Source organism: Artemia sp. Qi Xiang Cuo, chromosome 7 (genome assembly GCF_049724085.1).
Source record: "Artemia sp. Qi Xiang Cuo chromosome 7, ASM4972408v1, whole genome shotgun sequence".
NCBI lineage: Eukaryota > Metazoa > Arthropoda > Branchiopoda > Anostraca > Artemiidae > Artemia > Artemia sp. Qi Xiang Cuo.
The window spans coordinates 57,914,113-57,930,338 of record NC_142800.1 but is presented as its reverse complement, the minus strand read 5'-3'; the positions used below and the strand labels follow the sequence as shown (position 1 = coordinate 57,930,338).

At 35.0% G+C, this 16,226-nt stretch overlaps 1 protein-coding gene across 1 annotated transcript in view; it reads right to left on the bottom strand.

Annotated features, from left to right (window-relative positions):
• The window catches only part of LOC148950495 (1-phosphatidylinositol 4,5-bisphosphate phosphodiesterase-like), a 177,628-nt gene that overhangs the window by 120,831 nt on the left and 40,571 nt on the right, over window positions 1-16,226 (bottom strand). Inside the window, exon 6 of the mRNA XM_089091881.1 lies at window positions 5,798-5,933. Within this exon, the coding sequence (XP_088948007.1) occupies window positions 5,798-5,933 (136 nt within the window). The remainder of the gene's footprint in view (window positions 1-5,797; window positions 5,934-16,226) is intronic.

Below are 16,226 nucleotides of genomic sequence, written 5' to 3'. Positions count from 1 at the left end.
CAAAGTGAGAAACATCCTGTTTTTTTCATTCTCAGTGACAAAAACCATAAAAACATGCATAAATTATGTACTGTCAGCATTAGAATCAATCGTAGATGGCAGCACGGTGTTCGTAGGGGAGTCTATGCCCATATATGGTGCCCCATTCGGAGTTAGACTCAATTGTAGATGGCAGCACGGTGTTCGTCCCGTATTCAATAAGGGGGTTCTACTGATACCAAAACCCAAGTCCTCAGGGTAAGGGTTATAAGTTATGCCCTGGGGAGATATATGGTTTTTATAGAAAGCATGATCATATAAACTTCGGAGGGGGCTCATTGGATCGTTAATCAGACGCTTTAGTGTTCTTTTAAGAGTCAAAGTGATCGAAGGACAGCTATCCCCCCCCACACACACATACACACACGTCGCATTGTCCGGAAATGCATCTAATAGAAATTTTGAGATAGCTATTCTATTCAAAATTGTTTAACTATCATATAACAAGGCCTTTGGGGTTGAAACAATCCCCAGAGATTAGGGGCAAGGGTTGTAAGCTATGCAAAGGGGGTATTTTAGTTTTTTATGGGAGGGATGGTTGTTTAACATTAGAAGTCTTTCTCCCTGAAAAAGACTATGTCAATATAAAACGAACAGAAATTACTTAAAAAAAACTTTTTCAACGAAACAGTGAAGAACTAAAAAAAAGTAAAAAAGTAAAAAACTTTACTTTTTAAAAAAAGTAAAGAACTCCATTAAACCAAAATGAACAAAAATAGAATCAGATCATCTACCAAGAACACAACTACCACAAATCTGTATCAATAAATAAATGAAACTCAAAATTAACAGGAATTAAAATAAATAAGAGTCAAAGTCAAAACTAGCAAAAATTAATATAAGTAGGGTTCTAAACTGCAAGCTTTCTAAAAGCCAGAATGTAATTTGTACTTTACTGAAAAAAGCTTTTAAATGTTCTCACTTTTCTAACTTTGAAAACTTAAAAATCAATTAAGATTTTAAGGAATAAATATCAGCATATGTATATTAAACAGACAATGCAGATTTTTTTCAGTAAGTTCATTTGAATATTTTTCAGTAAAGTAAAAATTATATTCTGGCTTTTAGAAAGCTAGCGGTTTAGAACCCTACTCGTATTAATTTTGACTCGTTTTGAATTTGACTATTATTTATTTTAACTTCTGTTTGTTTTGAATTTCATTTATTTATTGATACTGATTTGTGGTAGATGTATTCTTGGTCGATTATTTGATTCCATTTTTGTTCATATTAGTTTAATGCAGTTATTTACTTTTTATTAAAACTCATTTTGTCGAAAACGTTTTTTTTTAATAATATCTTTGAAAAGACAGCAGAATGAAAAGACATTTCAGTATGAAAAACTTATCTAGATGTAGACTCAAAAAACAAAAATTTACAATTGTTATAAATGATGATTTGTTGGAAGAAAAAGATATTTTTATCCCACCACCTGAACAATTAAAAAATCTACAACCTAAACCATCATGTAAGACTAGACCAATAAGGGCAGCTAAAGCAAAGACCATCGGCATTAAATTCACAATGGGTGAAAATCAACAACCTGGACCATCAAATGAGACAAGACCCCCTCCCCCATAAAAAAGAAATTACAAGTGTTATGAATGATAATTTGTTGGAAGAAAAAGAAATTTTTGTCCCTCCCCCTGATTAATTAACAAATATACAGCCTGGACGATCTCATAAAACTAGACCAATGAGGGTAAAGGGCTTCGGCAAATTGTCTGAAGTAATGAAAATCCACAATGAAGAAGAAAGAAAAAGGGGTAAGAAGATAAGCGACAGAGAGAATCAACACGAGTAAAAATTGAAAATGATAGCGATGAGAATATAAATAATGATTCTTTGGAACCACCTGAACTATCAAACATGATAAGACCAAGAGAATAGCGTGAACAAATTAAATTTGCAATGAGTGAAAATCAACAACCCGGATTATCAAATGAGACAAGACCCAAATAAAAATTTTTTTTTAAAGTGTTATAAATGATAATTCGTTGGAAGAAAAAGAAGTTTTTGTCCCACCACCTGAACAATTGAAAAATTTACAGCTTGGACCATCATGTAATACTAGACCAATAAAGGCAACTAAAGCAAAGAGCATTGTCATTAAATTCACAGTGGGTGCAAGTCAACAGCCTGGACCATCAAATGAGACAATATCCAATAAACAAAAATTCACAAGTGATATAAATGATAATTCGTCGGACGAAAAAGAAGTTTTTGTCCCACTCTCTGAACAAATAACAAATAGGAAACCTGAACCATCATATAAGACTAGACCAATTATCGCAGCTAGAGCAAAGGGAATTGGCAAATTGTCTAAAGTAGGAAATTTTCAAAATAAAGAAAAAAGAAATATGAGATTAGAAGATAAGCGACAGCGAGAATCAAAACGAATCAAGATTAAAAATGATAGTTATGATGATTGGGTTTGAGATTTTAACATGGATAAGGTCATCAATGCTTACCATACCTTTGTAGAAAAAAAAACCCAAAGATTCAGCGATGTTTATTTCATAATGACCAAAGATAAGCCGAGGCAAAAGTCGACGTTCAAAATTTTATAAAAGCTCAAAGCGATGAAATAGCTATAAATAAATACATTGGAGTATATAAGGACGTTAGACAAGAACCTGATACTACATCAGCCTCTGTAAAAAACAAAAACAAAATAAAAAACAATAAACATTTGGCGTTATGTTTTTCATAATGACAAAAGACAAGCCAAGGACAAAAGTTAAAGGTCCAACAACAACAAAAATGTACGTTACAAAGGCGCTAATTCTAATTTAAGGTCACTTAAAATGTTTAAGGGGTTGATTGATGAAAATGCACAGATAAATATGATTAAAAAACTAGTAAGAGTGAGAATCGCAACATCTAAAGAAAAAGGTATGGAACAAACGACAGCAAGAAACACAATGAATTACAAACGATTTTCCAACCCTAGATTTCCTTCTCCATTTTTTTTATCCTTTCCTTAGAATTTTTTTTTCCATTCCTATTGTTTAACAGTTTAGAATCATACATCACCTCATTTGATCTCTTAAGACTTTATAGGTAACAAATACTTCTTTTCCAGTTTCCAACCACCGCTCACTGTTCAAAATTCGTTTTTAATTCATCATATGTATCTGTGCATTTTCATCAATCAGCCCCTTAAATATTTTAAGTGACCTTAAATTAGAATTAGCGTCTTTGTAAAAGTACATTTTTTGTTGTTGTTGGACCTTTAACTTTTGCCTTGGCTTGCCTTTTGTCATTATGACCAACATAACGCCAAACCTTTGTTTGTTTTTGTTTTTTACAGAGACTGATGAAGTATCAGGTTCTTGGCTAACGTCCTTATATACTCAATATTTTTATTTATAGCTATTTCATCGATGTGGGCTGATATAAAATGTTGGACGTCGACCTTTGCCCCGGCTTGCCTTTTGTCATTATGAAATACACATCGCTGAACCTTTGTTTTTTTTCAACAAAGGTATGGTAAGCATAGATGAAATTATCCATGTCGAAATCTCAAACCCAATCCTCATAAGCATCATTTTTAATTTCTACACGTTTGGATTCTCACTGTTGCTTATCTTCTAACCTCATTTTTCTTTCTTCTTCATTTTGGATTTGCATTACTTCATACAATTTTCCAATGTCCTTTGCTTTAGCTGCCGTCATTGGTTTAGTTTGACATGATGGTCCAGGTTGTATATTTTTTATTTGTTTAGGTGGTGGGACGAAAACTTCTTTTTCTTCCGACGAATTATAATTTATTTCACTTGTGAATTTTCGTTTTTTGGGTATTGTCTCATTTGATTATCCAGGTTGTTGACAGTCACCCATTGTGAATTTAATGTCAATGCTCTTTGCTTTTTGGTCCAGTTTTACATGATGATCCAGGCTGTAGATTTGTTAATTGTTTAGGTGGTGGGACAAAATATTCTTTTTCTTCCAACGAATAATCATTTATAACACTTGTAAATTTTTGCTTATTTGGGTCTTGTCTCATTTGTTAGTCCGGGTTATTCATTTCCACCCATTGTGAATTTAATTTATTCACGCTGTTCTCTTGGTCTTATCATGTTTTATAGTTCAGGTGCTTCCAAAGAATCATTATTTGTATTCTCATCACTATCACTTTCAATTTTTACTCGTTTTGATTCTCTCTGTCGCTTATCTTCTAACCCCATTTTCTTTCTTCTTCATTGTGGATTTTCATTACTTCAGAAAATTTGCCGAAGCCCTTTGCTTATTGCTGCCCTTATTGGTCTAGTTTTACATGATCGTCCAGGTGTAAATTTGTAAATTGTTCAGGTGGTGGGACAAAAAATTCTTTTTCTTCCAATAATTTATCATTCCTAACACTTGTAAATTTTTATTTTTTTGGGGGGGTCTTGTCTCATTTAATGGTCCAGGTTGTTGATTTTCACCCATTGGGAATTTAATGCCAATGCCTTTTGCTTAGCTGCCCTTATTGGTCTAATATTACATGACAGTCCAGGTTGTAGATTTTTTAATTGTTCAGGTGGTGGGATAAAAACTTCTTTTTCTTCCAACAAACAATCATTTATAGCACTTGCAAATCTTTGTTTTTTGAGTCTACCCCTAGATAAGTTTTTCATACTGATATGTCTTTTCATTCTGTGTCTTTTCAAAGATATTTAATTGTTGAAGCAGGTCCAATTTCTAACACCGGTTGTCAACTAAACTTCAAACTTTTGGTTTTCTTTTTTAAAGTTTCTGATTTGTTGTAATCTCTTGTTCAAATATACACATACTTTTGCAATTACCAGTTTTTGCTCTTTAAGCTATTTAATGTGAACTTATCCATGCATGAAAATCTTCAATTTTTCCACATAAGTGTGACAAGTGTGACGTCATTGCAATACTGATGTATACAAAATGACGTCACTCACATGAATCTTTTTTCCAAGATTAAGGCTCTTAAAGAATTTTTTCAAACTTCTGACCTATCTAAATTGTTTTTTTAGGCCGGAAAATCCCAGGAAGCCAGTTTTTCCGAAAAAATATGAAGCCGTTTTCGAGAAAAACAAATAAATAAATACTTACACAATTATTGATGACTTATAAAGATAGTATATATATGTACACTAAATTTCTTTCTGAAAATTAGTACACTGAAATATTCTGGTCTGAGAAAACGATCTAGATAGGTTACGACTTGGAAAAAATTTGTTTCAAACAGTTCGTGGTAACGAACTGTAAATAAGGAGCGACCCGACTCAATAGTAACCGAAACTCTAAAAAGTGGGATTGTTGATATCAATAGATACGTCAAAATAAATGTGTGTTTATGCTGATTTTGAACATATAAGTTTCATCAAGTTTAATGTTACCCATCGAAAGTTACGAGCCTGAAAAAAATTGCCTTATTTTCAAAAAAAGGGGGAAACGCCCCATAAAAGACATAGAATCTTATTATGTGGATTTATTTGATGCTAACTCCTCCATAGCACGCCCTGGAATTTGGAGGGGATGTTGTTTAGTTAATATTTTTGCTATTTTTTTAAATTTTATTTTTTAAACTTAAATTTTTGAAATTGTTGATTTTGAAGTTGAAGCTGAGGTGTAAATGGTGTAAATGGACAGGAATTACGGGAAATACCTTAAAATTTAGTCATTTTTGCATGTTTTAAGATTTGCTTCCAAGTTCCTTAGGAATTCCTTTTTGTAATATGATTTTATATTCCAGTTACTATTTTTCATGTCGCCGCATCATCCTTCAGTTTTACTTTACCTTCTCACTGGGCAATCCAAGTTCTTCAAGGCATTGATATACCAGCTTCTCTGTTTTCCCAGATGCAAAAGTCCTCGCAATAACCTTCACAGGGACTTTTCCAGAACTGTCAACTTGAAAGCATAGTCTCATCCAACTACGAAACAAAGCACTCATGATTCAAATAGATAAAAATAAGCACATTTTTCACAATTTGGAGTTTAACACACTATAAATGGTTACAGGACTTGAGGTAAACTGATAACAACTTTGACACCAATAGATCGTCCTTTTACTTGTTTTGAACACAACATGTAAGATCATTGCGCATCTTACCCAGTGAGTTCGAAAAACATTTAGCTACCCAACATTTCCTCTTCACTTTTACTTATTTCTAGCCCATATACAAGGGGACGGAACGAAACTCTGCTTAACTTCTGGTTCAATCTGTACCAGTTACTAGCCTCATTTCCTACCTTAACCCTAGCTGTACTCTTCTCATACATATATGCATCTGGTATACCATATAAGGACGTTCACTAAAGCTCTTCTATTATCTGAATAAAATGCTTGCTCATAATTTATAAAATTGAGCTCTAAAAAGGTCTGATGACCAGACAATTCTCAATCGTCAATCTAAGAGTAACATTTGGGTCGACACATCTTCCCCTCTTCCTAAAACTACGCTGTTCTTATCTGAAAACCCTATCTACACCATCTTTAAGTCTAAAAAGTATGATTATACTAAATAATTTTTTTCTAAAGAAACAGAGCTAATGCCTCTATGATTACCACAATCAGCCTTATCACTTCTATTGTAGAGGGGTTTAATTGAAGTTTTCGTAAAATCTCTAGGTACTTTCCCGTTTTTTAAAATCCTATGTTCATAATATTCTGTAATTTATCGGTAACGCTCAAAACCACAATTTTTAAAATACTCATTACCACACTATTAGCATCGAGGGCCTTAAAACTCATGTCTGACGAGAGATGAAGTTGTTTGTGGAAAAAGTGGTTTTTTTACATATATACAAAACTCAGGTATTATTTCTAATATTGATCACGTTGTCTCTAATTTTACTCTTACTTCAAAAGTTGCAGTGGATTCTGAGCTTACACATTCAGCGATCACCTCGGTTTGTCATTTAAAATTAGTTATTTGACTAATATTAGGATAATTCCATTGCAGTATTTCTGTCAGACAAAGTGGAAAAAGGTTGATAAACCTTTTGATATGGACGCTTTAGTTGTCCATAGCCCAAAGTAATTTACGGGGAAATATCCGAAAATTCGGAGATAGTTAAAGGCCTGAACAAAATTCAACTGATGAGTGATGAGGGGTTTGTTGAAGCGATAGCATTTGTTAATTGATAGCATCAGCCTTGATATATATACTGCTGAAATTTTTTATGCATGAAGTGTGGGGAGGCAGCCTCCATTCTGGTAGCCAAAATGATAAGAGGTACCCGTAAGATCGGTTGGAGTCATGATCCGAGCTCAAGCGCCGGTAAAAGACGTTCAAAAATGTGGTATCGCATTTGGTGTGATTGTGATAAACTAAGATCTCGTCTTCTATTCCCACTTTTTAGAGAGACAAAAAAGGGATGTACCGAGTGTGTTAGTGATCTTAAAGCTAGGGAAACTGAATGTGCCTCTGTTGAGGCTCTTAAAAATCCAAATTTGATGTGGAAAAAGTATAGAAATATTCAGAGTGATCGTAATAAAGCGACCGTTGGTATTCCTGAAGAGCATTGGCTTCGCCATGATTCTGCTGTGTTTGGCTCCTGTAATTCGAATTTAGAAACTGGAAGTGATACTTTATTAAAAAGTCGGCTTGGCTCTTTATCGCATAAACCTAACATGCTTCTTGTTTCTAAAAGTGACGTAATACAGCTTTTGAGGCGTTGTAAAGATTCCCGTTTTTCCAGGATCACAGTCCGCCACCGAAAAAACAGAAGTGCACTACTGGTTGAGCACCTGACACTATTATTCCAAATGTTTATTCATACAGGTCAATTATCCAATTCATGTGATTCCGGTGCAACAACGAATACTTGAAAAAAGGGAAAAATGCTAATTTTTGTAGTAGTTACCGCCTTATTACTCTTTCTAGTGCTTTAAGCAAGGTTCTAGAAAGTCTTATCATGCCTGAAATGATACGTAAGTGCGTGCTAGATTATAGAAAGTTTGGTTTTTGTAAGCATATATGAATTGTGCGTTTGCTCATCGCCTACTGAAGCGTATCCGTAGTAATGCTGAGAATTTGGGAAATCCTGCATGTTTATGTACTGTGAATATATAAGCAGAATTCAATTCTGTTGTTGAACCGAAAGTATTTTTGACTCTGCTTAATTTTGGAGTTACGTCCCATATTGTTGCGTTGACTTCATATTGGTACAGCCATAGTTATGTTAGGGTTAAACTTGAAAATGGTCTTTTAGCTGGGCCTATTCGTCTTACTAGAGGACTCAGAAAAAGGTTCTATTTTAAGGCCTACTATGTTTAACATTCTTACGACCACTTTAACTAGGACAATTAATGGTGGAATTAATCCAAAATTAATGTACCGACCACTGTACCTTTGTGATTTTTATTTGATTTACTACGCAGATCATGTCCTGCTTAGCAGTTCGAATCTTTTTACTTTACAGGCATACCTTGATTCTTTGATTTCTGGCTATAAGCTCCTAGGACTTAATGTTAATGCTACTTAGACTGGATATATTGATTATTTTTCCCGAGGTAAAGCTATATTATATCTTGTTTATCTGTTTTTGTAGTAGGTAAATCTATTATAGAGTCTTCTTCACTGAAATACCTCAGCCTCGTTTATGGTCCAGACAAGCGTAGTACTTGTGTTTTTACCGTTGAACATGCCAGGTTTTCGCGTCAGCTATGCAAGACTTGCTGCACTGAAATATACGTATAGTAAGCGTGTATTTGCACGCGTTGTATATTTCACCACTTTGGGATTTGTTCTCTAAAACTGAGTAGTTATACTCTACCTCTTTTTTGTGTGTTGTAAGCGGGCAAAAATAAACTCATCTTATTTTATCCTATTAGCACTATCTTTAATTCTTCTTCATAAAATAAAGCTTCCTTTACTTCTAAATGGTCACAATCTTTTTCATTCGTTTATAAAAAAAAAATTCTGCCACTTTATCATGGTTTAGCACGTTCTCAAAATGTTCGGCCAATCTCTCTCAAACTCTTTCCGTATTACTAATACAGGCCCTGTTCCAGTCTTTATCTGGGACAAATACAGATTGACTGTTCCTTCTCAATTTATGTCAAAATAAAATTATGCTCCTGAAAAAAAAAAAAATTTTAATGGCAATATAGTCTTAAACTATTATGCCGTCTAGCTGCATCTTTCGGATCTTTTTTAGATTTACCGGGGCCTCTACTTCAGATTTTCTTTTCGCATCACCTTATTTTACAAAATTAATTAAAAAAAAACTTTCCGAAAATTAAGTTTTTTAAAGAAAAGTAAAGGCCATTTTAAACATAAGCTGAGCAGATACAAATACCTTTTAAAATTTAAACTCAAAACAACCAGAAATCACTATTAAAGAATAAATGAAACCCAAAACGAACAGAAATCAACTAAACAACCAAAGCAAAAACCTACAACAAGTAATAATATAAATGAATAAATAGATCTTAAAGCGAGTAATGCTTATATTGAATATGAAAATCAAGCTTAAAACGAAAAAAATATTTTCCTATTGAAGTAGAAATGAAACTTAAAACGAACAAAAATTAAATAAACAATCAATGCAAACAAACATACAATAGACATTAATGTAAATTAATAAATAAATCTTAAAACAAGTGAAACTTTAATTGAATATGCAAATCAAGCTTAAAACGAACAAAAATCACTACAAACAAGACTTTGGGTATAACCTCCTTCTCTCACTGTAAAAGTCTAAAAACTACTGCGTCATTGGCGCTTTATTGATAACCAATTTTATGACAAATGTTTTCTTTTGTACTTAATACTTAAAATAAACATTAAAATTATAGTAACATTTTGAACTGTTGAGCTTTCAGCAATTAATATCATTATACATCAATTTTTCAATTTAATTTATTAGCTTTTTTTTAATTTTTTAAAGGCGAATATAATTTCACTACAAACAAGTGTTTGGATACTGCCTCCTTTCCTAACTGTAAATAAAAACCAAAAGCCTACTCCGTCATTGGTGCTTAACTGAAAACGGATTATATTACAAATATTTTCATTTCCAGTTCTTACAGCATTGAAAATAAAAATAAAATCATAGTGAAATAAATTCTTGAAATGATGGATCTTTCAATAATTAATATCATTATGTATCAAATATTAAATTTGACGTTGTTTATACTCTCCAAGACTGTTCAAGACGCATATAGTTTTCAGCAAAGCTCCAATGAACGAAAAATTTTAATTTCCATTCAAATGAACCCTCTCTGAAGTTTATACAAGCACACCTTCCATAGGAACTATATATGCCCCCAGAGCAATACTTACAACGCCTGCCCCGGCCCTGGAGGGGTTGTTTCGACACAGGAGTTTTTCTGATCTGACCTTTGAATTATTTTTAACGAAATGACCATACGTAGAGGAGTTTTTGTTATATGATCTTTGAACTATTTTTAACAAAATAGCTACCTCAAATTTTTATCAGAAGTATTTAGGGAAAAAGAGCTTAGGAGGGCGCTGCCCTCTGATCACTTTTGACTCTTAAAAAGGGCACTAGAACTCTCGATTTACAATCGAATGAGCACCCTTTGAAGTTTATACGACGACCCCTTCTATATGAAGTGCCTCTGGGAAAAAAATAAATGGAGTGTGGGGGAGGCTAGGTGCCCTCCAATCACTTTTGACTTGAAAAGTGAACTACAACTTTCAATTTCCAATAAAATGAGCCCTCTAGGAAGTTTATACGAGCATCCCTTCCATAACAACCCTATATCCCCCTGGGCATAACTTACAACCCTACCCCCGGGCCCTAGGGGACTGTGTCAACACCGGAGTTTTTTGTCATCAGAACTTTGAACTATTTTTAACAAAATGTCTATCTAGACATTTTTATCTGATGCATTCAGGGCGTGGAGGGGGGGGGGGACTATTTGCCATCCGATCTCTTTTGACTCTTAAAAAGTGAACAAGAACTTTCAATTTCCAATCAAATGAGCCATCTCCGAAGTTTATACAAGCATCCCTTCCATAAGAACTATATATGCCTCTAGAGCATTACTCATAACGCCTGTCTCCGGGCCCTCGCGGGTTCCGTCGACACAGGAGTTTTTCTTATCTGACCTTTGAACTATTTTTAATGAAATGGCTATTATACACATTTTATCGGATGGTCTTGGGGAAAAAAGGGCGTGGGGGGGGGGCTAGTTGCCCTCGGATATCTTTTGACTCTTATAAATTGAACTAGGACTTTTGATTTCCAATCAAATGAGCCCCCTCTGAAGTTTATACGAGCACCCCTTTCATAAGAACCATATACGCCCCCAGGACAACACTTATATCGCCTACCCCCCGGGTTCAGGGGGGAGTTCTTGTTATCTAATTTTTGAACAATTTCCAAAACAAAACACTGGCTATCTCAATATTTGTAGCGGACGGGTTTGGGGAAAAAAGAGCGTGGGGGCTAGTTTAACTCTCTTGACTCTTAAAAAGTGAACTACAACTTTCAATTTCGAATCAAATGAGCCCTCTATCAAGTCTATAAAAGCATCCCTTTCATAAGAACCATACATGCCCTTAGGGCATAACTTAGAACGCCGTCCTCTGTGCCCTGGGGGGGTTCTATTGACATCGGATTTTTTCTTATGTGACCTTTGAACTATTTTTAACAAAATGTCAATCTCAAAACTTTCATCAGATGGGTTTTGAAAAAGAAGGCGTAGGGGGGGGGGGGGGTTAGCTGCCCCTGGATCTCTTTTGACTATTGAAAAGTGAGCTCGAATTTTCAATATCCAATCAAATGAGCCTTCTCTGAAGTTTATACGAGCATCCCTTTCATACGAACAATATATGCCCCAGGGCATAACTTACAACGCCTGCCCCCGGGCCCTGAGGAATTGTGACGACACCTGATTTTTTTGTTATCTGACTTTTGAGCAATTTTTAACTTAATGGCTATCTCAAAATTTTTACTGGACGCATTTGGGGAAAAAGGGGCGTGGGGGGGCTAGTTGCCCTCCAATCGTTATTGACTCTAAAAAGCTGAACTAGAACTTGCAATTTCCAATTATATGAGCCATCTCTGAATTTTTTACGAGCATCCCTTTAATAAGAACCATATATTCCCCCAGGGTACAACTTACAACACCTACCCTCGGGCCCTGGGGGGCTGTGTTGACCCCTGAGCTTTCGTTATATGGTCTTTAAACTATTGAAAAAAAGCTATCTCAAAGTCCTCATCGGATGGGTTTGAGGAAAAAGGGCGTGGAGGGGGGGGGAGGCTAGGTGCCTTCCAATATCTTTTGACTCTTAAAAAGTGAATTAGAACTTTCAATTTCCAATCAAATAATCCCTCTTTGAAGTTAATACGAGCATCCCTTCCATAAGAACCATATATACCCCCAGCGCAGAACTTTCAACGCCTGCACCCGGGTCCTGGGGGGTATGTCGACACCGGAATTTTTGTTATATGATCTTTGAACTATTTTTAACAAAATAGCTATTTTAAAATTTTTATTCAATGTATTTGAGAAAAAAAGGGTTTGAGGGGGGGGGGCTGATTACCCTCCAATATCTTTTGATGCTTAGAAAGTGAACTAGGACTTTCAACTTCCAATCAAATGAGCCCTCTCTGAAGTTTATACGAGCATTTCTTCCATAAAAACCATATATGCCCCCAGGGTAAAACTTATGACCCTTGTCCCTGAGGGGAGTCTCTTGCTTGAACATATGATTTCCAGAACTTTAAACTACGTTGAACAAAATGGCTATATCAAAATTTTGATTGGTTGTGTTTGGGGAAATGGTGGGCTTGGAAGGGGTGTCTTTTGCCTTAGAATCATTTTCGACTATTAAAAAGGGAACTAGCCATTTAAATTTACAATCGAATGAGCCCTTTCTGAAGTTTCTACGACAACGGTGTCTATGCAAAACCTTATATGCCCCCAGGGCACAACTTTCAACCCTTGCCCTGAGGGCTGTGAGGGAGTTGTCATCCTCAAAGACCTAATTTCAAGAACTTAAAACTACGTATAGTAAAATGGCTATCTTAAAGTGTTGATCGGAGATGTTTAGGGATATGGTGTGCATGAGAGAGGGGTTAGTCGCCCTCCAATCGCTTTCGACTATTAAAAAGTATAATAGCAACCTGAATTTCCTGTTAAACTAGCCTTTTTTGAAGTTTCTACGGCAAAACGTTTTGTAAAAACCATCTATTCTCCCAGGACCTAACTTTAAACTCTTCTCCCGAGGATATTAGGGGAGTGTCCTCCTCAAAAAACAATTTTCTATCTGGAAAACAACTACGCTGAACAAAATGGCTATCTCAAAATTTTGATTGGACGTGTTTGGGGGAATGATGGGCGTTGAGGGGGGCTAACTGCCTTCCAATCATTTTTGACTATTAAAATGGGCACTAGCCCTTTGAATTTCCAATCGAATGAGCCTTTTTTGAAGTTCCTACAACAACGCCTTCGATAAAAACCTTATATGTCCCCTGGGCATAAATTACAACCCTTGTGCTGAGGGTTGTGGGGGAGTGTCCTCCTCAAAAACTTATTTTGAATGTGGAAATCGACGAAGCTGAACAAAATGACTATCTCAAAATTTTGATTGGATGTGTTTTGGAGAATGATGGGCGTGGGGGGCTAGTTGCCCTCCAATCACTTTCGACTATTAAAAAGGACACTAGAACTCTTGATTTCCGATCGAATGAGCCACCTTTGAAGTTGCTACGACTACCCCTTCCATATGAAGTGCCTCTGGAAAAAAAAAATCATAAATAAATAAATGAATAATAATAAAACATTAGAGCCGTATGGCCTTTACTATAGGCAACGCTATAGCGTTGCCTCTGATTTGGGGATAATCAAATGAAATCACTTTCGACATTTGGGGGGTCAAATCAAAATCCTAGGAAATGCTTTGCCAAACAAGGGAAAAGGGAGTATTATTGAGAAAAGGGAGAGAGTTGAATACACCCACACTCTAGAATTTCGATTGCATACTTTACTAAGCAAAAACGCATAAATATAAATAAAAACACCACAACATTAAACCGGACCAAGCCAAAGCTGCGATCACCTTTTTGGCAGCGGAGATGTACGTAAATATAATGCAAATCTGCACCCAAGCCAAGTGGTTAGGTGATAGCGGTAGCTTCCGCCCGTCATAATAATATAATGGTTAAGGCATGATACAAAACTACACACTAAGAGAAAAACAAACATACAATATGCAAAAATGCCGGAAGCACAGGAGAATGAAATTAGATAATACCTAATTTATTCGCACAATCAGTAAAGCACATCGTGCAACTCATGAGCATAATTTGAGAAGGCGAATAAAACAAATAGGCTATAAGTAGCAATAAATCGGACAGTAAAGGGCTAAAAGACAAAACGCAAAAGTTGGACCTATGATCCAAGTATTTCGTGTTCACTCAGCTTGTAAAATGTGATAAGATACCTTATGTTGCTTGGAAATTTCTTACAGATGTACAATAACCAAGTCCTTGTAGATCGTTACTAACTTACCTTACTATTTATACGATTTATTTTTAACTAGTAAGTTTAGTAGTAAGCTAGTAAGTTATTTTTAACTAGTCCTCAAGACGATATAAATAAACAGACACACAAGTCAAATGTTGCATACAATTGAAATAAATAACAGAAGGAAAGTTTTTGAGAGGAATTAGTAGCAATGATTTTATTTTAAGTATAAAGCTTGGCGACGAGGTGCCAAACACAGTTTTATTACGAACAAAATGGTGCTACCACACTCAGTGTGAGCATCACGAAAAAGATGCTTTAGTGGTTTTCATACTGACAAAGACAGTATGTGTAAAAAAAAAAGAAAATTTAGAGATGAAGACTGAAAGTCCAATTTTAGGCTTGAATGACATTATAACGAATGAGCTGAAATGCTTAGAGATTTTCTGGGAGACGGTCAACATTTGAGTACTTCATGGAACAGATATCCTCATAAGCGTTTTCACTTCAGATGGCGGGTCGGTATGCTAATTTTGTAGTAGTGGCAGTAGTAAAATGAAAAGAAAATTAGAAAAATGGTTAAATTCTTGAATAAAGACATTTCTTTTATTGAACGTCATTGTCCTTAACAAAAGGCTTACCCGTATAAATGTATTTTCCGTTTTAACTACTTTTAAGCAGAAAGCCAGGGTGGCCTATAACAAAGAGTTGGTGGTAGTAGCAGCAATGGGAACAGCAATGGCATTAGTAGCAATCTCTGTTGGAAGATGCAAAAAAAGCTTAAAAGCGAGGTAACACGAAATCTAAGTGCAAAATAGAAGATTTTCTTTACTGTTTCATGAGATTGGTAGACGCACATGTGTTGTTACACTTATTTTTGTTTGTTACTGCACGCAATCCTTCTTGCCAGGTCTGAGAGCATGCAAATAGAAAATTTTACGATAATTCTGAAAAATTAAATATTCACTGAAATTGAGTCTTAATTTTTTTTTTATAAACGCTCAAAAAATAAATGCAAATGCCTTAAAGTCGTTATATTTAATAACTCCTACAACTTATGGCCAGGGGAGTTAATATACATGCCATGTAGATATTATGAGCAGAGAGAAAGATTCTGGAGGAATTAATAATTATCATGAAAAAGAATAAATGGGAGGTAACAAATAATCGTGCATTTGTTAGACATTATGTAAAAAAAAAAAATTACTCTTTACGTAACATAAATGTCATAGCAATAGTCTCAGTATAAATTTAGACACAAAAATAAACAAACATTTAGGAGAAAAAAATTTTGATATTCACAAGGAAATCCTAGGCAGGGGGGGGGGGATTGATTTTCATTCGTATACTGATTCTCTAGTCTGTGAAAACGTACGGACTTAATTCATGCCCTATTATAATCAAGTTTTTTTTCATATTTTTTCAGCTAATGCGTCATTTTTCAGTTGCTTAGTTTTCATTTCAGAAGTTTACGTACTTTAAATAAGAAAATAGAAAATTTTTATTCCCCGCTGTATATTTGTTAAGGGGTGACTCAAGCCCAACTTATGGGATAGTTACTTAAGTAAATTTTTGTAAAGTTACTTAAGTATTAGACAGAAACCTGTGTGAATGAAACCATTGCATCACTAATGCATCAGATTATTTGGGCCGATTTGGTGGGGTGGGGATGGAATTATCATTTTAGGGAGGATTATGGTAATCCTGCATGAACAGTTCGTAAGAGAAAGAACCACTGTAGTAACAAAAAGTTGCACCATTCAATTCTTCCTTCGAC